This window comes from Ostrinia furnacalis, unplaced genomic scaffold, assembly GCF_004193835.3.
Source record: "Ostrinia furnacalis isolate ACB-3 unplaced genomic scaffold, ASM419383v2 OfSCF2036, whole genome shotgun sequence".
Classification (NCBI taxonomy): domain Eukaryota; kingdom Metazoa; phylum Arthropoda; class Insecta; order Lepidoptera; family Crambidae; genus Ostrinia; species Ostrinia furnacalis.
In genome coordinates, this window is record NW_021132275.1 from 66746 (window position 1) to 91091 (window position 24346).

At 34.8% G+C, this 24346-nt stretch overlaps 1 protein-coding gene and 1 long non-coding RNA gene across 2 annotated transcripts in view; one reads left to right on the forward strand and one right to left on the reverse strand.

The window, feature by feature from the left end:
* The first annotated feature begins 3518 nt into the window (after positions 1-3518).
* LOC114354270 (uncharacterized) lies at positions 3519-5574 on the forward strand. Its single transcript, XR_003656012.1, has 2 exons — positions 3519-4108; positions 5372-5574. It is a non-coding gene; the product is annotated as an uncharacterized LOC114354270 (long non-coding RNA).
* LOC114354269 (uncharacterized) overlaps positions 5525-24346 on the reverse strand; it is a 77293-nt gene continuing 58471 nt past the window's right edge. Inside the window, exon 3 of the mRNA XM_028306559.1 lies at positions 5525-6341. Coding sequence (XP_028162360.1) covers positions 5836-6291 — 456 coding nt within the window. The 5' untranslated portion in view covers positions 6292-6341 and the 3' untranslated portion in view covers positions 5525-5835. The remainder of the gene's footprint in view (positions 6342-24346) is intronic.

Genomic DNA, 24346 nt, shown 5'->3' on the forward strand with positions numbered 1-24346 from the left:
AACGCCGTAAACTGGCTTGTAGTAGAACCACTTTTTTTCTAATCTCTGATACGACGTCGAAGAATAGATGGCAATGAACACCACAAGCTTAGGTCTGTACCTAAGTTTTTCTAAAAGTTAAGTATATAGTTATGTAGTCTTTTTAAATGCAGTTATAAAAAAGTAAGTAAGTTTTTTCTATAGGATTCAGAAAATTCAGTAAGTTAACTGCGTATTTGTAAATTTAAAATGATGATTGATGACCTATGGTACATGCATTCCACCGCATTTTTAGCCGAACGGACGCGACTCGAGCTGACTCGCACCGGTCAAGGTAAATCCTGCCTAATGCGTATACTTAAAGCTCAACTCTAAAAAGCTATCCTAACTTTTTGAAAAACTTAACTAATCATTCTAGGATAAGGGTAACGGTAAAAAAAAATTCAAATTTCCCAAAAAACTTATCACATTGATCAAAACTATAAAAAATAAATTGACAAAAACGTGATGTTCGGAACTCTATGAAAAACTCATTTTCTAAAAATATAACTAAAGTAAAACCTAACCCTAAACTAAACCCTAACTGAAAACCTGACACATCCCTGAAAATCTAAACCTACACTGACAATCTATCCTAACTGGAAACCTGACCTAACATTGAAAACCTAAAATATCTCTGAAAACCTGTAATGAAACCTTATTATCTAACATTGAAAACTAAAACCTACTTTGAAAACCTAAAGTAACTTTGAAAACCTAACCTAACTGAAAACCTAGAATAACTCTGAAAACCTACCTCGATACTTAACCTAACTTTAAAAACCTAACCTAACTCGCCAAACCTTATCCTAACCTAACTCTAAAAACCTACAATAACTCTGAAAATCTAAATTGAAACCTCATCTAACATTGAAAACCTGGACCAACTTTGAAAACCTAACCTAACTGAAAACCTACACTAACTTGGAAACCTAACTTAATTTAAAACCTAGCATTTTTGAAAACCTAATTGAAAACCAAACCTAACTCGGAAAACCTACCCTTACTTTGAAAATCTAAACTAACTTTGAAAACCTAACCTAACTCGTCAAACCTAATCTAAATTGGAATCTCATCGAACATTGGAAAACCTAACTGGAACCAAACCTTACTTTGAAAACCTAACCTTACTTGGTAAACCTAACCTAAACTCTGAAAACTTAACTGGAAACCAACGTAACTTTGAAAACCCAAACTGACTTGAAAAATCTAACCTAATTATGAAAACCTAACATAACTCTCAAAACCTATTATGGAAACCTAACCTAACCTAACTCGGAAAACTTAACCTAATTTTGAAAACCTAGCTGGAAACTTAACCTAACTTGGAAAACCTAACCTAACTCGTCAAACCTAATCTAAATTGGAATCTCATCGAAAATTGGAAACCTGAACCAACTTTGAAAACCTAACTTTAAAAACTTTTTTTTTTCTTTTTAACTTTGAAAACCTTTTTTTTTTTTTTTTAAAACCTAACCTAACTGAAAACCTAATTGAAAACCAAACCTAATCTAACTTGGAAAACTTAACCTAACTTGGAAAACCTAACCTATCTTAGAAAACCAAACCTAACTAACTTGGAAAACCTAGCCTAACTTGGAAAACCTAATCTAAGTTGGAAAACCTAACCTAACCTTGAAAACCTAACATAACTATGAAAACCTAATTGAAAACCAAACCTGCTAAAATGGAAGCTGAAAAAAAACTGAAAACCTAACCTAACCTATCCTAACCTAACCTAACCTGAAAACCTTAAATAACTGAAAACCTAAATGTAAACCTAACCTAACCTATCTCGGAAAACCTACCCTCTGAAAATTTAACCTAACAACTTGGAAAACCTAACCTAACTTGGAAAACCTAACCTAACTTGGAAAACCTAACCTATCTTAGAAAACCTAACCTAACTTGGAAAACCTAACCTATCTTGGAAAACCTATCCTAACTTGGAAAACATAACCTAACCTTGAAAACCTAACATAACTCTGAAAACCTAATTGAAAACCAAACCTGCTGGAAGCTAAAAAAAAACCTAACCCTACCTAATTCTGAAAACCTTAACTGAAAACCTAAAATGAAACCTAACCTAACCTAACTCGGAAAACTTAACCTAACTCGGATAACCTAACCTAACTTGGAAAACCTAAATGGAAACCTGACCTATCACTGAAATCATTTTTTTTGAGTGGAAAAATGTTTTGTGCAAACCATGTTTTTTTTAGCGTTGTCTCAAGCGTTATTTTTCAACTTTCAAAAATCTACGGGTACTTAGCTTCAGAAAACCTCTCGGAAATGACAATGACCAGGCAGTCGAAACGGACATGGCTCTAAATAAGGAAAAATGAATTAATGGACTACTTAGGATTTTTATATTAATTAAAATTATTTTTATTTTTTCCCCGCCATTAAGAAAATGCGTAACGCAGAATCAGACCCGCTTTTAAAACCCTGTGCAAATTTTAATTTGATTTGCACAGATGGCGTTAGTAGAAGTTATGACACCAACTTAGCAACTGCTGAAAGGGTAAGTTAAGTATTAAGTACTGAAATAAATACCAGAAGAAACAGAAAACATCTCATTACTTGCTAATAAAAATTATATCTATTACACGTACAAAATCGTATCGATTTACGGGACTATTCCCACCTCTCGTTTCCACCACTGCAACTCCTGTGTAGCCAGGATCTACAGCTTGACCGCCACAAAACCCAACCAATGAAGGTCAAGTTTGTCCCGGGGGAAAGTTAAACTGTCCTGACCCGCAACGAAATTAATCAGAAGATCATAGGAGGAGTTCGAAATTAAGGTATCGATTTGTATATTCAGCGCCCTCTATCCAATTATCTTGGTATCTTCTTGGAATGTACTTAGTTGGTATGTATATGGTAGGAAATGTAGAGGCCGCCACTTCATGTCATCATACTGTCAAATAGTTCCATTTTCTGCCGCGAGTGCATAAGATCGGGCTTATGTTAACATTCGTTTGGCAACATTATGTAGATTACTATTGGAATATCTATTAAAGTTGTCTGATTTTTATAAATTGAACTACCCATTTCCGAAAATTGTTAATGGTTTCGACTCTGGGGATAGAGCATCAAAATTATATCTACAAAAAAGTAATAGAATAGGTCAATAGATGGCGCCTCTTGCAAAAATAGCCTTTGCTCTACTTACGGTCACGGACTCTTTTGTCCAAAAAATAATAACTACTCTTTTGTCCAAAATATAATAACTACAGAACCTTAATAATATGACTTTTATTAATTCAATGTCTAAAAATATGAAAAAACCTCTACATAAAGGCAGAACTAGAGTGGGAATTCTTTGAAGATTTTTATGTGGTTATTTATTAGGTTGATACTCTTTATTGTCTGTTTGCTGTACTTATCATTTTCATATTTTCACCAATTTTTCTTTAAGTATCATTGTCATCTATTAAAATTAATTGTTATCTATTGTTATTTATTATTTATTACTTTTTGCGTCAAAATTTTAACTAACTAAGGACTGTGTAAAATAAACAAATGCTAAATGTGTAAAATTATGTATATTGAATTGTAATAAATTGTCACAACAATGAATTGCCTTGCGCCTACCTTACACAGTTGCCGTATTTTAGCCCTAACCTAAGACTTAAACTATCTTAATTACACAACTTAACGGTAAATCACAATTTATATCGAGATATTTATTATGTCTAAGTAACAATGGCCGATTGTTACCACGTTACCCCCCCACATCGGACTTACAACTAGTAATAATAAAATTTATAGCAAGAAATTGAATCACTAGCTAACCTTATATTTAAATATAGTATTTCAGCTCGCATTGAGTAAAGACTGCCACATGAAAGATTTTAATAATGTCCTGGTAAATGGGGAGAANAGGGAGAAGTAGAATGAAGTATCATCTTTCAAAATGCTTAATATTTGTATTTTTGTAATTTTAGATAGGATAACTCCGGCCATGTAGGTTATATAATGTTAATTTTGTTAACTTCAGGAAGGCTAAAGTTAGCGAAATAATTTAGCGAAGTCTTCAGGCGTATTTTTCAGTAGGTAAGTATACTAGACTCGGTAATGTTAGGTACATAGCTGGGCACCGTTAATCAAATAGTTAACTTCGTTAATCGTTAAACCGTTACTAAAAAACTTAACTTCGTTAAACGTTAAAACGTTACATTTCGGATGATTTAACGCAAGTTAACGTTAATCGTTAATCCGTTAACACGTGATAATAACAGAGAGCAGAAATAACAGGAGTGGAACTGACAGGCAATCCCCTCTAGCAATGTAAGTAGACCAGAGCCCCGATTACGGTAATATTTAACGTCACCAATCCAGACACGCTTCTCGATTCTGCGATACGATTGGTCGTTCAACAGCGTACGTCAGCTGTTTTGACCAATCGTATCGCAGAATCGAGAAGCGTGTCTGGATNGGATAATAAAACGAAAAAAAATATTGTATGCAAAGTTCAAATGATTTCGAAATCTTGTATCGCGCATGGAATTTATTCCTCTTTTATGTTTGCGCTACAGGCTTTCGAACTTATTTGAACCTTGCATAAGTAGGTACAATTATTTTTTTTTCGTTTTAGTACAACTGCATTTCAGAATAAAAGCTTTTTTTTATAATTTTATTATACACTTTAGATGTATCTCAATCTCAGAGCCTTGCCATTGGTACAATTACAATACAATTTAGCACCAAAGTGCTCGAAAAGACAAATCCAACAAACCCAAACTCGATAAGTTTATACCGTTTCGTTTAGGAATTCCTATGGCCACCTCTTGACTCCATCATCAGAACCCTGGACAAGTGGACATCATCTAGTACTAAAGTGCTCAAATTGACAAATCCAGCGAACCCAAATTTGATGCGATTCCGCCGTTTTATTTAGGAGTTTCTATGGCCACCTCCTGACTCCATCATCAGACCAGCTCAATGGTACCATAACATTGGATTGTCATCGTACCTACCTACTTACATAAACTGTATACTCAGCTCAATCGGTTGAAGAAAACTGGTCTTAAAATCAGTTGTAAATAAATAAATAAAATGCATTTTTATATCGTTGCGTTGGTAATCTGATTACAAAAACTGTTGTTTTGGGTTCTGGAAGCCCGAACGTACTTGTCAGAACGCGTTTTGCAGCGTGTCTGCTGTATGTTTTTGGTAAATAGTAGGTACTGGATTAACGATTAACGGACTTAGGATAATTTAACGGAAGTTAACGAGTCCGTTAACATTTTTTAAAGTTAACTTAAAAGTTAATCCGTTAATAGAAATGTTAACTTCGTTAATTAACGATTAACGGATTAACGAGTTAATGCCCAGCTATGGTTAGGTACCTAAGCTTTTCATAAATTGAGGAATAAAAACACTGAACAAGAAACGGCATTGTTCGATCAAACAAAAAAATTGTTACAAGCACCTTCCAAACATTTACAATGCAAAATAAAAACTATAATTTAACTGAGCTGTTCCGGTTTTAAATGTCTTATCTTGACTTGATTAATAAGTAGGTAGGTAGTTAATGATGTTTAGTTTTTGATAGACAAATATGAAGACAACAATTTAATGTAGAGTCCGTTGGTATCCTGCTTTCATGTGGGAGCACTTTACAAAGCAAATCCGCTTGGAATTATATCTATCAGCTACATTACAATCAGTCAAAGTGTAGCTCACAATAAACTGTAGTTATTCAGTACAATAGACATTTTAAATATTCATATACAATTGACATAGAACACGTGAATCCAACATTCAGGGGATGTGGGGGAGTAACGTGCGTGCCCGGCTTCAGTTGGTTTATCTCTTGTTTTTGTTCTTCATGGTCAGACGCCGCCAGAAGCTGGTCTTCTCGGCGGGGGGCTGCTCCTCGCGCGCCTCCTCGCCCCTCGTCTCCCCCCTCAACATGTCCAGGAACGTGGGGTCGTTCTTCCGCACGTTTTTCTCGATCTTCACAGCTTCGGCACTCAGCTCTGCCTTCAGCTTTTCCGGGCTCGTGTTCTCCACCTTAAACTCGTTAGGGTCTTCCACGAACGCCTGCTGAAGGTCACGCATGATCTTTTTCCGAATAGTCTTCTTCATGCTGAGGTGTCGTTCGAGCGTTTTCACGTCGCCGTTGGCGTACGAGCGGTAGTCGTCCTTTTTCTTCTTCGACTTCTTCGTTTTGTCGTCATTGTCGTCGAAGCTCTTGGTCTCGTACTGCTGGTTGAGCCCGAAGATGTCCCGGAGGTGAGGGATGGCTCGCTCGGAGGTCATGGTGGCGCCGTTCACGCCTGGCTTGGATCACAGACACCTCATCTCGAATCCTGGAAAGAAGAAATAGAATCTTTGAGTAATTTAATCAAATAATTAGCAAAATTGTTTCGCAATGCTGAGAAAATTAATAGATTATTACAAAGACTTAGGTAATACTTGTAACAAGGCTTATAAAAAAACTGTAATTATTACACTTTTGGGGATATCTTCTCATTGCGTAACTCTAATTATCTAACAATTTTTATACTGGCTATTTGCACATTTTGTCTTCGTTTTTTCATCGTGCCTGAGACCAATTGAACAGTCCAGCTAGATAATAGCCATATGCTCTCTAAGCAAGCATGCCAAATATTCTGGCCGTTCTAAGTGCCACCCCAACAATAGGTGATATCTCCGTCCGATAAATCAGTAGCCCTGACGGATCACGCGAAGTTCGGAGAGTGAGCGGCACAATGGCGAGATGTAGTGCGCGGGCGCCGCGTAACTGATCCGAGCAGTTAACGACTTCCCTTTGGACGCGGACTTATGAGAACGAAAGCTGGGCTAACACAGCCTATACATATGCATAAAAAATACAACGAACACCAAACGTTTTGAAATCATGGACTGAAACTGAGTAGGTACTTTGAAGATTTAACAAGTAAGTACAGATATCGGATGTAAGTAAAGGGAGACGGTTGCCGCTTTCATTCGATAGAGATTGATTTAATTATACATAAGTGACACTATGGACGTCAGTATCCCATGCAACCCGGTTATTTTTTTTTATAAAGATGTTGATTATAAAATAGGAATGTTAAACCAAAAATGTATCTGCTCTCCTGCTTCTGTTAGGTAGAAACCTTTTTCTTATTTCTCGAAGAAAATATAAAATCGCAGCTGCTTTCTCTAATAAAAAGCAAACCCGCACCAGCACCGAATAAGACAGAATATTCCAGCTTTTGCTGGAAATGCTCAATTTTTCACAGCGACTATAACACTTTTGCGCTGCAGTGTACCGCTCTAGTGCATTGTTACGAACGTGGCGAATATAATAAAGTGCGCTTGACTGCGCTCTCGGCGAACAATGCGCTCGGCTTAGCCCGAAGATACAAGATACAATCTCGAGTCCTTCAGTTTTCACGACTAAAAAGTCTGGGGCTTAAATTATAATCTAGCTTATGCTTCAAGGTAAGTGGACAAGGTAAATAGTAAGAGTGAAAAAGAGAGGCTTGTGCCGTTAAAAAGATAATGGAAAAGCAATATCTAAATGTTTTTTTTCTTTCTTACTTTCTTTCTTTCTTTCTTTCTTTCTTTCTTTCTCTAAGTATGAGCAACCTCATAAGATGTTCTGACAAAGCGAAGACTGAAAAAATCTGTTGAACCTCGGTTTACCTACTCGTCTTGACCGAGTTTTTTATGATTCATTGATTCCATTAACAATTGATTTAATATTATGCTAATGTTTTACTTTCATACATGTTTTGGCTCCCTTAAGCTAATCAGATGATCTGAAATAATTTATGGATATGGTTTGCTTCACTGCCTAGGTACCTACTACAAATATAATTCAAGAATTGAAACCCCAACGTTCCTCTCGAGTAGAGCAAGCTGGAAACCAATAGATCCAGCTAAATTAAGAACAGAACTGATGACTTGTAAACTAAACAACATCACTCATGTCCCGAAACAGTTAATAAACATTTCGTTCATTTCACGTAAACGCGTTCAACAGCTTACTTAGCAGTTAAGGAGCCTCGCACGCCCAGCTCGTAAATAGTCGTCAATGGCTCAGCAGCTGACATTAACATTGGCGAGGTCAGTGCACTTTACCTAACTCCACACGAGCGCCATCTTGCGTGACGTCATACGGCGGTTACGCTATTTCTGGTTTTGCGATTATTCCAGAGTCCGGACCAGTTTGGGCGGCGACTTTTCTTCGCAATTGTACTTTGGTCATGTTTGTAAAACTGTAATTTGGACTTTAATTATATTGAATTTATATTTTATGTGTATTATTAAAAATTATTATGTGATTATTTTATTCTGTCATCACTATTAAAAGTACATTCGTAACATAGTAGGTATGTAGGTAGGTAGGTATGTAGTTCAATGATAAAAATATGATGTTTGAGAATTTCCACTGCACGTAAGAGATTAGGAAAATGGAATACAAATTGATTTTTTTTAAACTAGATGTATAACGTAGTTGTTTGTATAACTGGTATAACGTAGCAAAAATAAGTAACCTATACATAGCAAGGGAGCTGTTGGCACACTTCGAAATACTAATTTGGGTCGCAACTCGCAATTTAACCATCCAAGGAAAACTTTTTCAACGTTTTATTTTAAAACATGAATATTCCAACTCGATTAACAACCGCGCCGATCGGACTCGAACAAATAAATGGAAAAGCGTACGAATAAATCGAATATTTTAATTGCTCTCCGCTAAACCTCGTTCCCATCAGAGGCGATTTATTGGGGCATTGATACGACGTTCATTTGTTTACTGGCCATAAAACTGTATTCTGTAACGATGTAGGTAGGTATGTCATGTGTTTCATAATTTAACTGTCCAGTATTTGACATTGCACTACTTGCTTTTGTTTTTAAGAAAATCAATGAAGCAAGAAAGTTATAGCTTCACTTTTTCAGACATTTTGATTTGTTTGATATACTTTTATAAATGTTAAAATGTAAAGGATGAGTTTTGTTAATATGCATAATTATTCTAAAGATCATTAAAGAAATGGTTTAAATTATTAACCATAGTCAACTTGAAACAACGTAAACATACTTAGTAAAAATACCTATTATTTTTTTTCACGAAAAACCTTTGGTCGTTAATGTAACTGCAGGTTGACAGCATCCGATTTGACTCATCAATCACTAGTAGGTTCAATGTACATCTTAACTAGGCTTCTAATGATTTCGAATATGACTAACCCGATGACAAACTGGCGCTCTAGTAAAGTCATACGAGGAAAATGATTACAGACTCCTAGAATATGAATAAGTAACATGGCTTTAATTGACCTCTCGCTTTTGCATGTCAATGGGTATGACAATAGCAACAACAAATTAAATTTCCGTGGTGATGAATCTACAAATCGCCATAAGTCAATGTAACAATCAATTCCGAGATCGTGATCTTTGAATTCATACGTTGTCTACTTTTGAACAGTATCCAATTACCGAATCGAAGTTTATATTATACTATTATATTATACCTTTAACCATAGCTAACGAATGTAAGTTTGCAAGTATTGTATAGAGTGCGATTCGTATTCGAAACATTTGGAAAGGAATTCATCAAAATTGGCTCTACTCGATTGTCCAACGTCGAATTCGTGGTTTTAGAAGGCATAGATCAAACTAAACATTATGGTAAATGTGGTTTCAATAGGTTTTATGTAGCAAAAAATGTATGCTTCGATATGCTCTCCACCATGATAATAATTTAATAATTAGTACATCTTCTAGTGCATGTTTATCACACTTTGAATCAAAACCTTCCAAGCACACGTTTCATAAAGTTATTTGATTAAATTACAGCAATCAAGCTAAAGTGTTTGCATCGTTTCAGTTCACATAGAGTCATAGAAGCCTGTAATTTGATTGGTAACACAATAATTGCTGGGACTGGGCGTTGCGAACTGGACGTGTGTAGTAATTGTCTACGTAATGTACCCGAATTAGTTAACGAAATAAACCCATTGAGATATGCGAAGATAAAGATAAAATTCAAATTCTATCATTTAGTTTGCTATGAGTTTATAAGTTGTATAAATGCATAGATAGGAAATACTATTAGTTGAAATGCTGGTTATTTAAAAGTTATTTACAAGGAAATTTTATAAATATCTAAGGAATAAGAAGTTTCAGGGTAACTGAAAACTGGCTTCTGTTCGTGCCCTAGTAATTTCACCCTACTCACTCACAGAAAGTTACTTCTTCTTATCTATGATAAGGATATATTTACTCGGATTCTAAATGTTCAAATGTTTTCAGCGGTATGCTGAAATCGTACCTTAATAAAAACACTTTTTTCGATTACCACTCTGATCCAATTACAAGTGAACGGCTCTAAATCTGCCCACCAAAAGAGACTTGCAATGAAGCTTAACTTTTAAATACATAAAATTCTATATTAAAACTCCGTTATCCGTTGCACATTACTAAGTAAGTACTTGCACGGCAACGGAGTCGTCCTTGCGGGTTTTACCGCGCATAATAATAAGTATTGTGATATCATTAGTATCATTACACAAGTGTTCACTCACAATGCCGACTGTTTGTTCTAGACACACTCTGTTTAATATAATTTCAGAGACAATAAATATGATGGCAAACACCAGACGGGTGCGCAAACGTATCGCATCCTTGTCACGGTTTGAAGACCTATGTGCTATTTTATTTAAATACCTACTAAATAAAAAATTAAATAAATTATTGTATGTAGAGCGTATGGAATACTGCTCTAGCAAGAGTAGACATTTCTTACATTTTTATCCTACATGTAACAAACAAATTAATGAATATAAATGTCTTAAAATACATAGCAAGCAAGGAGGAACGCAGTGCAAAGTTTAGAAAGATTAAACGCTTAGATCACTAATTAGAATTTCATACAAGTAAAAAGCTTTAACATGAAATAATTTAAAGATAAAAGTATGTCCATCGAAATTGAAAACTTAATAAGCCAGTAATGCCAGTAGGCACAAGTAACACCGCGTGTACCGTCATTTTGTAGCCAAAAGAATCCAAAAATCTTGAAAAATTACAAAAGTTTTTCGGCAACTCTACGTTTTTCCCTCCTAATGTACCTAGAAAACTCTACTTATTGATTGCATGGAGTTTACAGGGACATCAGAAATTCAGTTTTTGTAAAATGTTTGTTTTATTTTGTTTAGAGATTCTAATAAAACTCATTTATTTCTGTAAATAGGCTTAAAAAAAGCACTTTTACACGTCCCACAACAATAACGACAATAAATGGGCCAGTGCAAGAAGAATGGGATTAATACTAATAAGTATTAACAGTAAGTACTCATCTGACAGCAGGCAGGTTATTTATTATGCGGCGAGAGACGCGCGCGCACCGTTTCGCCCTGATTCGCGCGTGCGTGTCACCGCGGTGCGAACTTACTTTTCAACCGACTTCAAAAAAGGAGGAGGTTCTCAATTCGACCCGTATGTTTTTTTTTTTTTTTTTCTATGTTTGTTACGCGATAACTCCGCCAATTATGAACCGATTTGAACAAATCTTTTTTCGGCGTATAGGTAATACCTCAAAGGTGGTCCCATTTAAATTTAATAATAGAAAAAACAACCCCCGAGGGTGGAAAATTGGGGATGAACTTTTTTATAAGCAATATCTCCNAATACCTCAAAGGTGGTCCCATTTAAATTTAATAATAGAAAAAACAACCCCCGAGGGTGGAAAATTGGGGATGAACTTTTTTATAAGCAATATCTCCGCCGATTATAAATCAATTTGAACGATTATTTTTTTGTTGAATAGGTATTATCAAAAGGGTGGTTTCATGCGAATTTGAAGAAAATATTTCACCCCCAAGGGTGGAAAATTGGGGATGAACTTTTTTATACGCAATATTTTTAATTTTTTTTTTGTGTTCACTTATTTGAAGTCGGTTTTATTTTTTTAAAAAGTTAATTATGTTTTCAACGTTCGGAATTCGGAATTTCGGTGCCGGTTCTCACTGGCCAGTTTGAGTAAATGGAAAAGATTCAACTATTATCGAGAAAAAAAAAAGAATTTTCTTTTTTATTTTAGAGCCATGGTTAGATGCGGGACCACCATAGAGGTTATGAGAGAATATTTATGTTTTTAATTTAGATTAGAACTAGGTATTAATTTATTAAAATAGGACATAGCTAGGTTAATGTTTGCTTCTTATGCATTTCATCTAAACGTAAAATCCTTTGAAGAACCTGTCATTTACCTACTTGTTCTTCATATTACTAAAATGTAACAAAATCTATTACAATTCATAATAGCACAAAGTTTTGTGATTCTAATTACATAGTTTTATTTCAATTCTTTACATAGCTTTTTGTGATTTGGGTCTGCTATTAAGCACACAATTACAAAAAAAACATAATTTAATAAAAAGTCAATTAAGAGCGTTNTTATTATTAATTCCGAGATCGTGATCTTTGAATTCATACGTTGTCTACTTTTGAACAGTATCCAATTACCGAATCGAAGTTTACCTTTAACCATAGCTAACGAATGTAAGTTTGCAAGTATTGTATAGAGTGCGATTCGTATTCGAAACATTTGGAAAGGAATTCATCAAAATTGGCTCTACTCGATTGTCCAACGTCGAATTCGTGGTTTTAGAAGGCATAGATCAAACTAAACATTATGGTAAATGTGGTTTCAATAGGTTTTATGTAGCAACAAATGTATGCTTCGATATGCTCTCCACCATGATAATAATTTAATAATTAGTACATCTTCTAGTGCATGTTTATCACACTTTGAATCAAAACCTCCCAAGCACACATTTCATAAAGTTGTTTGATTAAATTACAGCAATAAAGCTAATGTTTGCATCGTTTCAGTTCACATAGAGTCATAGAAACCTGTAATTTGATTGGTAACACAATAATTGCTGGGACTGGGCGTTGCGAACTGGACGTGTGTAGTAATTGTCTACGTAATGTAGCCGAATTAGCTGCCGAAATAAACCCATTGAGATGTGCGAAGATAAAATTCAAATTCTATCATTTAGTTTGCTATGAGTTTATAAGTTGTATAAATGCATAGATAGGAAATACTATTAGTTGAAATGCTGGTTATTTAAAAGTTATTTACAAGGAAATTTTATAAATATCTAAGGAATAAGAAGTTTCAGGGTAACTGAAAACTGGCTTCTGTTCGTGCCCTAGTAATTTCACCCTACTCACTCACAGAAAGTTACTTCTTATCTATGATAAGGATATATTTACTCGGATTCTAAATGTTAAAATATTTTCAGCGGTATGCTGAAATCGTACCTTAATAAAAACACCTTTTTCGATTATCACTCTGATCCAATTACAAGTGAACGGCTCTACCTCTGCCCACCAAAAGAGACTTGCAATGAAGCTTAACTTCTAAATACATAAAATTCTATATTAAAACTCCGTTATCCGTTGCACATTACTAAGTAAGTACTTGCACGGCAACGGAGTCGTCCTTGCGGGTTTTACCGCGCATAATAATAAGTATTGTGATATCATTAGTATCATTACACAAGTGTTCACTCACAATGCCGACTGTTGTTCTAGACACACTCTGTTTAAAATAATTTCAGAGACAATAAATATGATGGCAAACACCAGACGGGTGCGCAAACGTCTTGCATCCTTGTCACGGTTTGAAGACCTATGTGCTATTTTATTTAAATACCTACTAAACAAAAATAAGTTATTGTATGTAGAGCGTATGGAATACTGCTCTAGCAAGAGTAGATATTTCTTACATTTTTATCCTACATGTAACAAATAACAAAATAATTGAATAGATGTCTAAAAATAAAAAACAAGCAAGGAGGAAAGTAGTGCAAAGCTTAGAAAGAATAAAAGCCTAGATCACTAATTAGAATATCATACAAGTAAAAAGCTTTAACATGAAATAATTTAACGCTAAAAGTATGTCCATGGAAATTGAAAACTTAATAAGCCAGTAATGCCAGTAGACACAAGTAACACCGTGTGTAGTCATCTTGTAGCCAAAAGAATCCAAAAATCTTGTCAAAGTACAATAGTACCTATTTCAATAAATCTACGCTTTCCCCTCGTGATGTAGAAAACTCTACTTATTGATTGCATGAAAACTAAAAACTCATTGTTTTCAACACAAACTCAGTTTACAGGGTAATCAGAAACTCAGATTCTATAGGTTTTTGTTTTAGTTTTGTTAAGAGATTCTAATGGTATTATTAATACTATAAGTATTAACAGTAAACTCATCTGACAGCTGGCAGGTTATTTATTATGCGGCGAGAGACGCGCGCGCACCGTTTCGCCCTGATTCGCGCGTGCGTGTCACCGCGGTGCGAACTTACTTTTGTTTTCAACGTTCGGAATTCAGAATTTCGGTGCCGGTTCTCGCTGGCCAGTTTGAGTAAATGGTAAAGATTAAATTTTTATCGAGAGGAAAAAAAGAAATAGTAATTTTCTGTTTTATTTTGGAGTCATGGTTAGGTTAGATGCGTGACCACCACAGAGGTTGTGAGAGAATATTTATGTTTTTAATTTAGATTAGAAAGAACTATTAATTTATAATAGGACATAGCTAGGTTAATTTTTGCTTCTTATCCATTCCATCTAAACGCAAAATCTTTTGAAGAACCTGTCATTTACTTACTTGCTCATATTATTAAAATGTAACAAAATCTATTACAATTCATAATAGCACAAAGTTTTGTTTTTCTAGTTTTATTTCAACTCTTTACATAGCTGTTTGTGATTTGGGTCTGCTATTACAAAAAAAACATAATTTAATAAAAGTCAATTAAGAAGACAATCGCAGTTACAATTAATTACTTAATTAGTTAAAAAATACATCTCATCATTTGAATGGGTCTAATAAATGAATTCGGCATCAACCCTAGAAATTGATATCTTTTGTGTTGAACTTGTTAATTAGTTAATTGCGTCGGAACACGCAGCTAATTAATTTATGTAATTAAAATATGTATGGCATCGTGAGTCCACCCTATGCGGTGTCATGGTACCTAGCACTGATAAATTGTTTTTAACCATAGTATTTTGTACTTGTCATATTGACCAAGCTTTATTAAATTATGAAAAAAAATCCCTAAAAATAGCACGTCCCTAAAAATAGTGGGTACTCATTTTTTTCATATCTACCATGTGTCCTGCAGCTTAACTTTCCCCCGGGACAACCTTGGCCTTCACTGGTTGGGTTTATATTGGCGGTCAAGCTGTAGATCCTGGCTACATAGGAGTTGCAGCGGTAGGAACGAGAGGTGGTTATATTACCGTATAACTACGAAAATTTTCAGCTACGAGATTTTCAAATAAGATTTTCGCTCTCTAAAGTAGGTCATGAAATATGTATTTATTTCACCACAAAATTACGCCGTTCCCAGTTTCCCAGGGATCGTGAACATGACTCGAATTCGTCATGTTTCTTTTAGTCCAGTCAATAAAGCATTATAGATGGAAAACCGTGGAACACAATTTTTGACTTCGGGACTTTATTTAGGCTAGTTAGGAGGTGAACACAGCAAAAGTCCCCGCCCTTAGCCCTTGAGCCGGCGGGGAGAGGGGGGTTTAAAGGTACCACTTTTCGGTTTTTCGCTTAATCCTCGGAAACTATGCGTCCTAGTGACATGACTACTATGAACCAAAAAAGGCTTATTCAATTTGCTACAGGTGAGATAATTAAGTTTTTCCATATCTTGTATAGTTTTCACGGCATCTGCTTTAGAAGGTCTGTAATATTGGAAATTTTATTTTTGTCTTACATGTTCCCATCAGGATAAAATCGACTAAATCAACATTGAGCTAATATTCTAGACATGCGGGAGCATGTTAAGCCCAGTTTCAGGGAGGGGACTGCACCGTGCGTATATTTAGACGAACCACTTGGAGCCACTTTTGACTCCTCATCACTCAAAAACTACTGTGCATTAACAATTCAAATTTGGCTCATGTGTTGAGACTTGCAAGATATACATCAGCTTCAAATTTCATAAATATTCCTCAAACGGTTCTTTAGATATTGACGTCCAAAAATCTACATGTCTGACCTATAGACCAAATTCTAGCCACTTCCAGATGACCTTGAAGGTTCAAATTTGGCATCCAGATAGGTAGTTGTGTAAATACAAAGGAACAAATAAAAAACCAGTAAATTTTAACATTTCACAGGTGATAGATAGATTTTAGTGTCCTAAATGTCGATTTTTGAACGTCAATACCTAAATAACCGTTTGAGGTATATTTATGAAATTTGAAGCTGATGTTTATCTTGCAAGTCTCAACACATGAGCCAAATTTGAAGTGTTAATGCACAGTACTTTTTGAGTGATGAGGAGTTAAAAGTGGCTCCAAGTGGTTCGTCTAAATATACGCACGGTGCAGTACCCTCCCTAGAACTGGGCTTAACATGCTCCCGCATGTCTAGAATATTAGCTCAATGTTGATTTAGTCGATTTTCTCCTGATGAGAACATGTAAGACAAAGATAAAATTTCCAATATTACAGACCTTCTAGAGCAGATGCCGCGAAAACTATACAAGATATAGAAAAACTTGACAATCTCACCTGTAGCAAATTGAATAAGCTTTTTTTGGTTCATAGTAGTCATGAGACTAGGACGCATAGTTTCCGAGGATTAAGCGAAAAACCGAAAAGTGGTACCTTTAAACTCCCCTCTCCCCGCCGGCTCAAGGGCTAATGGCGGGGACTTTTGCAATGTTCACCTCCTAACTAGTCTAAATAAAGTCCCGAGGTCAGAAATTGTGTTCCACGGATTTCTTTCTACACCGTCGTTAAAGCATTCATTGACTGGACTATTTGCTTTGTTCGTTAATTGGTGCGGAATGCCGCGTTCCATTACATTTCATTAAAGATGTCTCGTTTTTTATTTTGTAGGACGTCAAGGGCAAAAAAATTGGTGAGTAATACCACAGAATAATCAAACAAATACCAAAAAATCAAACGTGTGCGACCTTAGTAGCTGTTCTATTTGTTATTTTTGTGGATAACGGTGCTGGTTGTGCATTTATTTAAGATATATCTGTAAGACTTTTTGTAAAACCGTTTGTACAATTGTTTGTTATCCCTAATAAAATAAAATAAAATAAAAATAGAATAATAATAAGTACTTGGTAATACTTATAAGTTGTATGACGTATTGTAACCTCAACAAATTCCTAATAAAAGCTTTCAGTCTTTAAAAACGTTGCTCTTATATTGCTTGTATGTAGCCTACATGCGTTGCTCTACCAGCATTTTGAGTTGTATTTGAAAACAGCTGTTGAGAAGACGCACTTTACTAATTCGCTAATGTTATTTAGTAAACTACTTTTGTCGATTGTCCCTCCACACTATTAATTGTCACAAAGAAAGTAAATATAACTTTGTGTCATATTTAGGACGAGTACATATATGTCCACTGGATAGAAAACCAATAAAGACCACCTTTAACCAGCCCCTTGCTTTTTAAAGGAAATTTTTAAGTATGATATACAGCTTTTTAACCTAATCAGTAACAATCAGAGCCTCAGCTTCAATGTTGAAGTTCAGCAGCGGGGCACAAGCGAGGGTTCCCACGTGGTTGGATAATAGCGTTACTTAAGCATAGTTGCGCAAGCGCAAGCGCTCAAGGTTCGCTCGTGTGAACGGCACAATGCGAGGTGTCGATGGGGTGGTGACTTGTGATATGATATCATACTTTTGTAGTAAGTACTTGGTGTTTTTTCTGTTTTAAGACTATGGTCGAGTGTTATGTTATTTATTCATAGTATTGTAGGCCCTTTTCAGGAAGCTTAAATACGTCCCACTTCTGGACAAAGACACCCTAAGGATTTCCACAACGACCGTTCCTGAGCTGCTCGCATCCATTGTCCAGCAGTGGACTTGACAAACGAACAAAACAGCCCAAATATATCTTGGTTTACTAGTACCACTTCGGAAAATATCGACTGGTACTGAGAAGAAGTGGCGGAAGTAACTCAGTCACCTTGTTCTGATGTCCTGTTCCTTGTAATCACCATCCAGGTCATATACCTACTCATCTCCACTGCACGAGCACAACCCACTCTTATACCAGAGGTAAATGAAGGATTCAGTCCTACACCCTCAACGGGATTCAGTCCTACACCAGACGGGTTGTGGACGCCTGTTGAACAGTAATCCATACTGTTCTCTGGCTGTGTACTTAATATTAACAAAAACATTCTCACGAAACCAATAATGAAATCAAACTAATGCTTTCCCATAACAAAAACTTAAATATGTTATAATATTATGTTTCTGTAGAGCGATTATTTTTGTGGTTTCTCGTTTTTTCCTAAATTGAGATCCTTCTTAATTTAATATTTTTAAGAGATCACTAGCTACTGAACAAAGGTTTAATTGTGTCTATTTTAATAAGTATTAACTAACACATCTTTGCTGCTCTGCAAAATATCATCTACTCATATTACGACTACGTCTTATACTTAATATAAAAGATGCCACAGCCTTGCTTATGGCGCAGTCGTTCGTTTACGTACAGTCTTTAAACCCCGATCCTCATCAATAAATAAATACCATTTCAAAGTAGACTCTGCCTAATTACCTATATGAACTGCATGCTCTTTTTTATCTTGCATCAAAGGATTTAGTAACCACTGATTAATGATGGTCAGTATGAAACCGAGAACCAAAGACTCCATCAATTCTGCACATTGTTTGAATAGAGGAAGATCAATCAAGATCAGTTCAGCTGTAAAAGGCTTTGCACTTACTGTTAAGGTGCCTGATGATTTAACATTTAAGAAATTCATTAACTTTTAATAGGATAATCCATATTTGAAATAAATCATCCTAAATCTGTGCAAATCAGATAATATACAACTTTTAGATTGAAGTTGGTATCAAGCGACCTGAAATTGTATTTGTTTTCAAAAGCACAATAATTTATTTCGATGTCCCTACATACATCATATACATATTCGTACATATCCATTTACCAACATTAACCAAATAAGGTTCAGCAGTTAGGCAGAAAACATGCAAATAGAAACTTAAAGATAGTAACTGTAGAGACTGTTTCGTATTGTAGTATTTTATAATTATAATCGTGAATAAGTAGGTACAGGTACCTATTTGTTATTTTGCTTGAAATTGACAGAGACAACATGCAGTTTAAAAACAGAGTAAAATCAACCCTATAATATACAACTATTCATTGTAATTAAAAAGTAAAATGTAAATAAAGTTTAAAATAGATTTAAGTCCACCATGTAAGTCTTAATAAAGTAAATTGTGCCTCCAAGGAAGTAGAGAAAAGGAGTTTTCAATTTTCCAATGAATCTCATGACCCCAAAAAGGAAAAGAACAAAACTTTTCAGTTTGCGGAGTTTCCTGAATGGATTGAGGACGGGACTTCTGCTTCACTTGCTCTAGAGCAAGGAATAGGGGTCGCAAATAAACAAGTTACTATCGGTAAAAGGTTAGAAATAGCATACAATTTTCTACCTTATATGCTATTATACTGAGCCGTATTTATTCAGGTAAACTTTGAATTTAACAAAATTCAACGTTGAGTTTCAAGAATGGAGTCATTTTAGTAATCAATATTATCATATTAGAACAATGACGTACCTAATAAGAACAATACTAGGCAGGAACATTGGTGAATAAATGTGATTTATAATTCAATCCTAATACATATTTAATAGTACGAGTCCTCCTCTTCAATAGTAAGAGGTACCTTAGATACTTTAACTAATATACTAGTAGGTAACATAAATATGGCTAAAACAATGTTTCTATCTAGAAGCCCCAAGAGAAAACTAAAGCAAAGCCCTACAAATACAATTTCCCTTTGAAAACGGTTTCATTTCATTAATTTCCTTCACTCAATGAGACATTACGTAATAATCGAAGAAAACTAGGCTCGATAACAAGAGAAAATCATTACAATCAAGCTTGATTCACCACGCTCAGTTTCAGTTCGGTCACTTGATACAGTAATTAGATATTTCTCCTCTCTCTAATTAATTTCAACAGTAATCAAAAGGTTAAAGACTAATTCATTAGCAATTAATTCATTCTGGAGTTAAATAATTTCTATTTTATTCATTACTAGCTTTCCGCCTGCGGCATCGCCCGCGTGGAATTTTGTCTGTAACAGAAAATCTTTAACGCGCGCGTCCCTGTTCCAAAAAGCGGGATAAAAACTATCCTATGTCCTTTTCCGGGACTCAAACTATCTCTATGCCAAATTTCATCAAAATCTGTTCAGTGGTTTAGGCGTGAAAGCAAGACAGACAGACTTACTTTCGCATTTATAATATTAGTATAGATAAGATTCGTTAGCGTAAAATATTCGTAGTAACGTGAGCTTTTTCGTTAATATTTACATTGGTATTATTTAATCTTTATGATAGAGATGANGTAGTAACTTTGTCGTTGTGTGTCAACGCTGAATTTCAAGAATGGAGTCATTTTAGCAATTCAGTATTATCATTAATTTTCAAAACAATGACAATACCCTATTATGAACAATACTAGGCCGGAACATTGGTGACTGATTGTGATTTATAATTCAATCCTAATATTTAATAGTACGAGTCCTCCTCTTCAATAGTAGGTAGGAGGTACCTACCTTAGATACTAGTAGGTAACATAAATATGGCTAAAACAATGTTTCTATCTAGAAGCCCCAAGAGAAAACTAAAGCAAAGCCCTACAAATACAATTTCCCTTTGCAAACGGTTTCATTTCATTAATTTCCTTCACTCAATGAGACATTACGTAATATTCGAAGAAAACTAGGCTCGGTAACAAGAGAAATTCATTACAATCAAGCTTGATTCACCACGCTCAGTTTCAGTTCGGTCACTTGATACAGTCATTAGATATTTCTCCTCTCTCTAATTAATTTCAACAGTAAAGGTTAAGACTAATTCATTAGCAATTAATTCATTCTGGAATGAAATAATTTCTATTTTATTCATTACTAGCTTTCCGCCTGCGGCATCGCCCGCGTGTAATTTTGTCTGTCACAGAAAAAACTGCGCGCGTCCCTGTTTCAAAAAGCGGGATAAAAACTATCCTATGTCCTATCTCTATGCCAAATTTAATCAAAATCTGTTCAGTGGTTTAGGCGTGAAAGCAAGACAGACAGACTTACTTTCGCATTTATAATATTAGTATAGATAAGATTCGTTAGCGTAAAATATTCGTAGTAACGTGAGCTTTTTCGTTAATATTTACATTGGTATTATTTAATCTTTATGATACTCTACATTTTCCATCTAATTACTTACTATTACTACTGCCCAGTTTTTTTATCCGTAGTTAAAATAAGTAACCAATTGTCAAAATTTTACTAAAAGTCAATTACATCTTCAGCCTTGAAGGATTGCTACAGTCAAAATAAGTTTTAAAATAATCTGATAAACTTACTAACGACGCGTCAACTATTTTAATTGTGAGTTCTGATGTACATACAGTAAACCAAAGCTATTTTTACATTTTTAACCCTTATGTCGATGAGGTAAGGTCTAAAATGTGGACGTGTTTTGCAGCTGAATGTATGTGCCAATGGTATTGACGTGGTAGTTTGTTTATAACAATAGTTAGTCGTTTCGTGTCAAGGTGTGGTCATGATATTATTATATTAAGTTCTTGAATTTATGCCTTATGTATGAGTGATGATGAGGTTTTCATTACAAAAATGCATCTGTTACTTGAACTCCCCTGTAATTGAAGCAACTTAAAAAAAACTTTCCACCTTCTCTATCTTGAAATTAAATTCTACTTAATCAATGTGATGACACTGAAAGTAATTAAATTCACAAAAATAAGCGGTAAGTATCACTTTCCTCGAAAATTACGAAAATTCTTTTCGGTCGTTGCTTACATTTCGTGTAAATTCCGGATATTTTCTTCGGAGGTCTATTTCGATGCAAACAAAATCCAGAGAGAGTGAAAGAGAGCCCGGAGAGAAAACAACACTATCACAGCTAACCACCTTATAGATTTTTTTAATTTCTTTATCCACAACGAGGAAGCTCTTGGCCTGTATCTCGAAGAGAAGAATAGTGTTTATGTTTATTATTTGTGGTGCATATTTTATTCTGCTGCCGTAATAAAGGTTGGCCTAATTTTCCTCCCTTTAAGGATGTAACCAAAGTTACAGAATGACAGTTTTTCCACGTAATTTCAATATCATATCGTCCTTTCACCATCGACCTTTTCAGTAACGGGTGAGAGAGAAGCATATAGTCAATCTTCTCGAATTTGTTTCCAAGATAGACCCCCAGGATACAATTCCCGCGGTGTCCTTATTGGCGGCCATTATTTAATCTACCCGCCGTTAGTCCACAACACCCTTCCACGCCCTGACCCAGTTCGGTAATTAATGTGAACTTACAATAACGTAAACTACCACTTAAACTGTTAACTATAGTGTTTTATTGCGACATTATACTTCTAGGCTGAGTGGCGCGGTGCATCGTTTTAAGATTTATTGGAGTCCCCGGTTTGACTCCCGGTGGGATTATTTTTTGGTTAAAATAAATAAACTACAGTTTTGGTTAGTGTACGGATGATAAAATGTTTTTCTGATAAGTTCGTAACATGTTGTCTATTAACACTAAACACCTGTTCTGATGATCTGATGACCTACCAGAATGTAGGTACCTATTTATTTCAATATTCAACAAAAATAAATTAAAAAATACCAGGAACAATGTAAATATTACCTACTGAGACCATAATAAATAAAGTTACCTATATTATTCCGTTAGCTCTACAAAAATACAAAATATTATTCTTACAAAATAAACTGCAAAACGTAACTTAATCTGTTAATGTCCCAGCAGAAGCGAAAAATATTTACTTACTCGTGAGAGGGATGAGGAAAATTAAGGTTGACAGCTGTCACTTAACTCACAACAAGATTAGAGTGGTTGTTTGCGTACAATTTTACGGATGAAATAAATTATCTTTTAACTTAGCTTATGTTTCAGCCAATTTGGCTGCTTTTAAAGCATATTGTTTTAATTTATTTAACTTTTCCAGGAAAATTTTAGTTACGAATCCGACCAGCGAACTTGAATTTTGATGATAAAATAAAATATAGAGTAAATTCGAAGGATATCTAAAATGAAACGAAATATCGGAGTAAGTAGTTCGAAAAAACAAAGAGATACCAAGTTATTGAAAACTGTGAATAATTATTCTGCCACGAAGTGTTGGAACAATTTACCGCCGCCTGTCCGAAATTCTACAACAATTGCAGCCTTCAAATGCAGTTTAAAGAAGTTTATTTTCACTGACCAGATATCCGGTGTTTGAGTAGCTTTAAAGTAATGTTTGTAGATATTGTTATTGTTATTATTTTCTGCCTGCTTCACACACACTAACACAAATACACTCATAGTACACAACACGCTCACATGCTCACCTAAGAGAGTACAATGCACCAGAAAAATCTAGGTATTTTGCAATAAAGAGTAGATTTTATTTCATATTGTTAAGTGTTACATTTTTATGTAAAAGTTTATTAATGTTTATGGTTAAATGCCAATAATTATTGCGTCCCTGGTGACGCTCTTTTCAAAATGGTTCCTACAGAATACCAGCATCATGTTCTTTACGGAATATGATACAAGCTGAGTAGGAGCCATTTTGGTTCAAAAATTTATTTATAATTAATTATTATCCAAATTGTGTAAAATTACTATGTTTGAACCAAATAAACAATTTTTCTTTCTTTTCTTCTTTCTTTCTAAATTGATATTATGTATAATTATGAAAAGGCCGCAATGAAGCGTTACGTTAATAATTGTTTTTTGAGACACTGTACTTTAAAAAGAAACAAGATTGTTTGAACTTGTCGAACGTTTTTGTAACTAAAATACAAAAAATCTATCAAGTGCACAGTTCAAGTTTTTCGTAGTTCCAAAATGTGGTGGGCTGGAACTGTTCGTGTTGTGTATTGTTGTGATAATATTAGTGCCATTGTATGTTAATTTGTGACGCATAAAGATAAGCGAAGCAGCGGGAAAAACTAATCTTTTATGCTAAACTTCATAATCCATTCTGTCAACTTCCATTTTGAGTTTATCGTTTGATTAATTTTGGCCAACGTTGAAGTGATTTAGCTGCAATTTATTTTTCAATTTAGATAACATTAAGACGTCGTTTTTCAGAATCCAAGTGAAGACTTCTTTGAACGGTAAATGTAACTTTAAATAATTTGCAAATGGTCGGTGATTGATCACCCAATCGTGGGGCAGTATCAGGCCAAGTATTTTATTATTAAATTAAACATACTTATCATACATACATATTAAATTTATCAGTA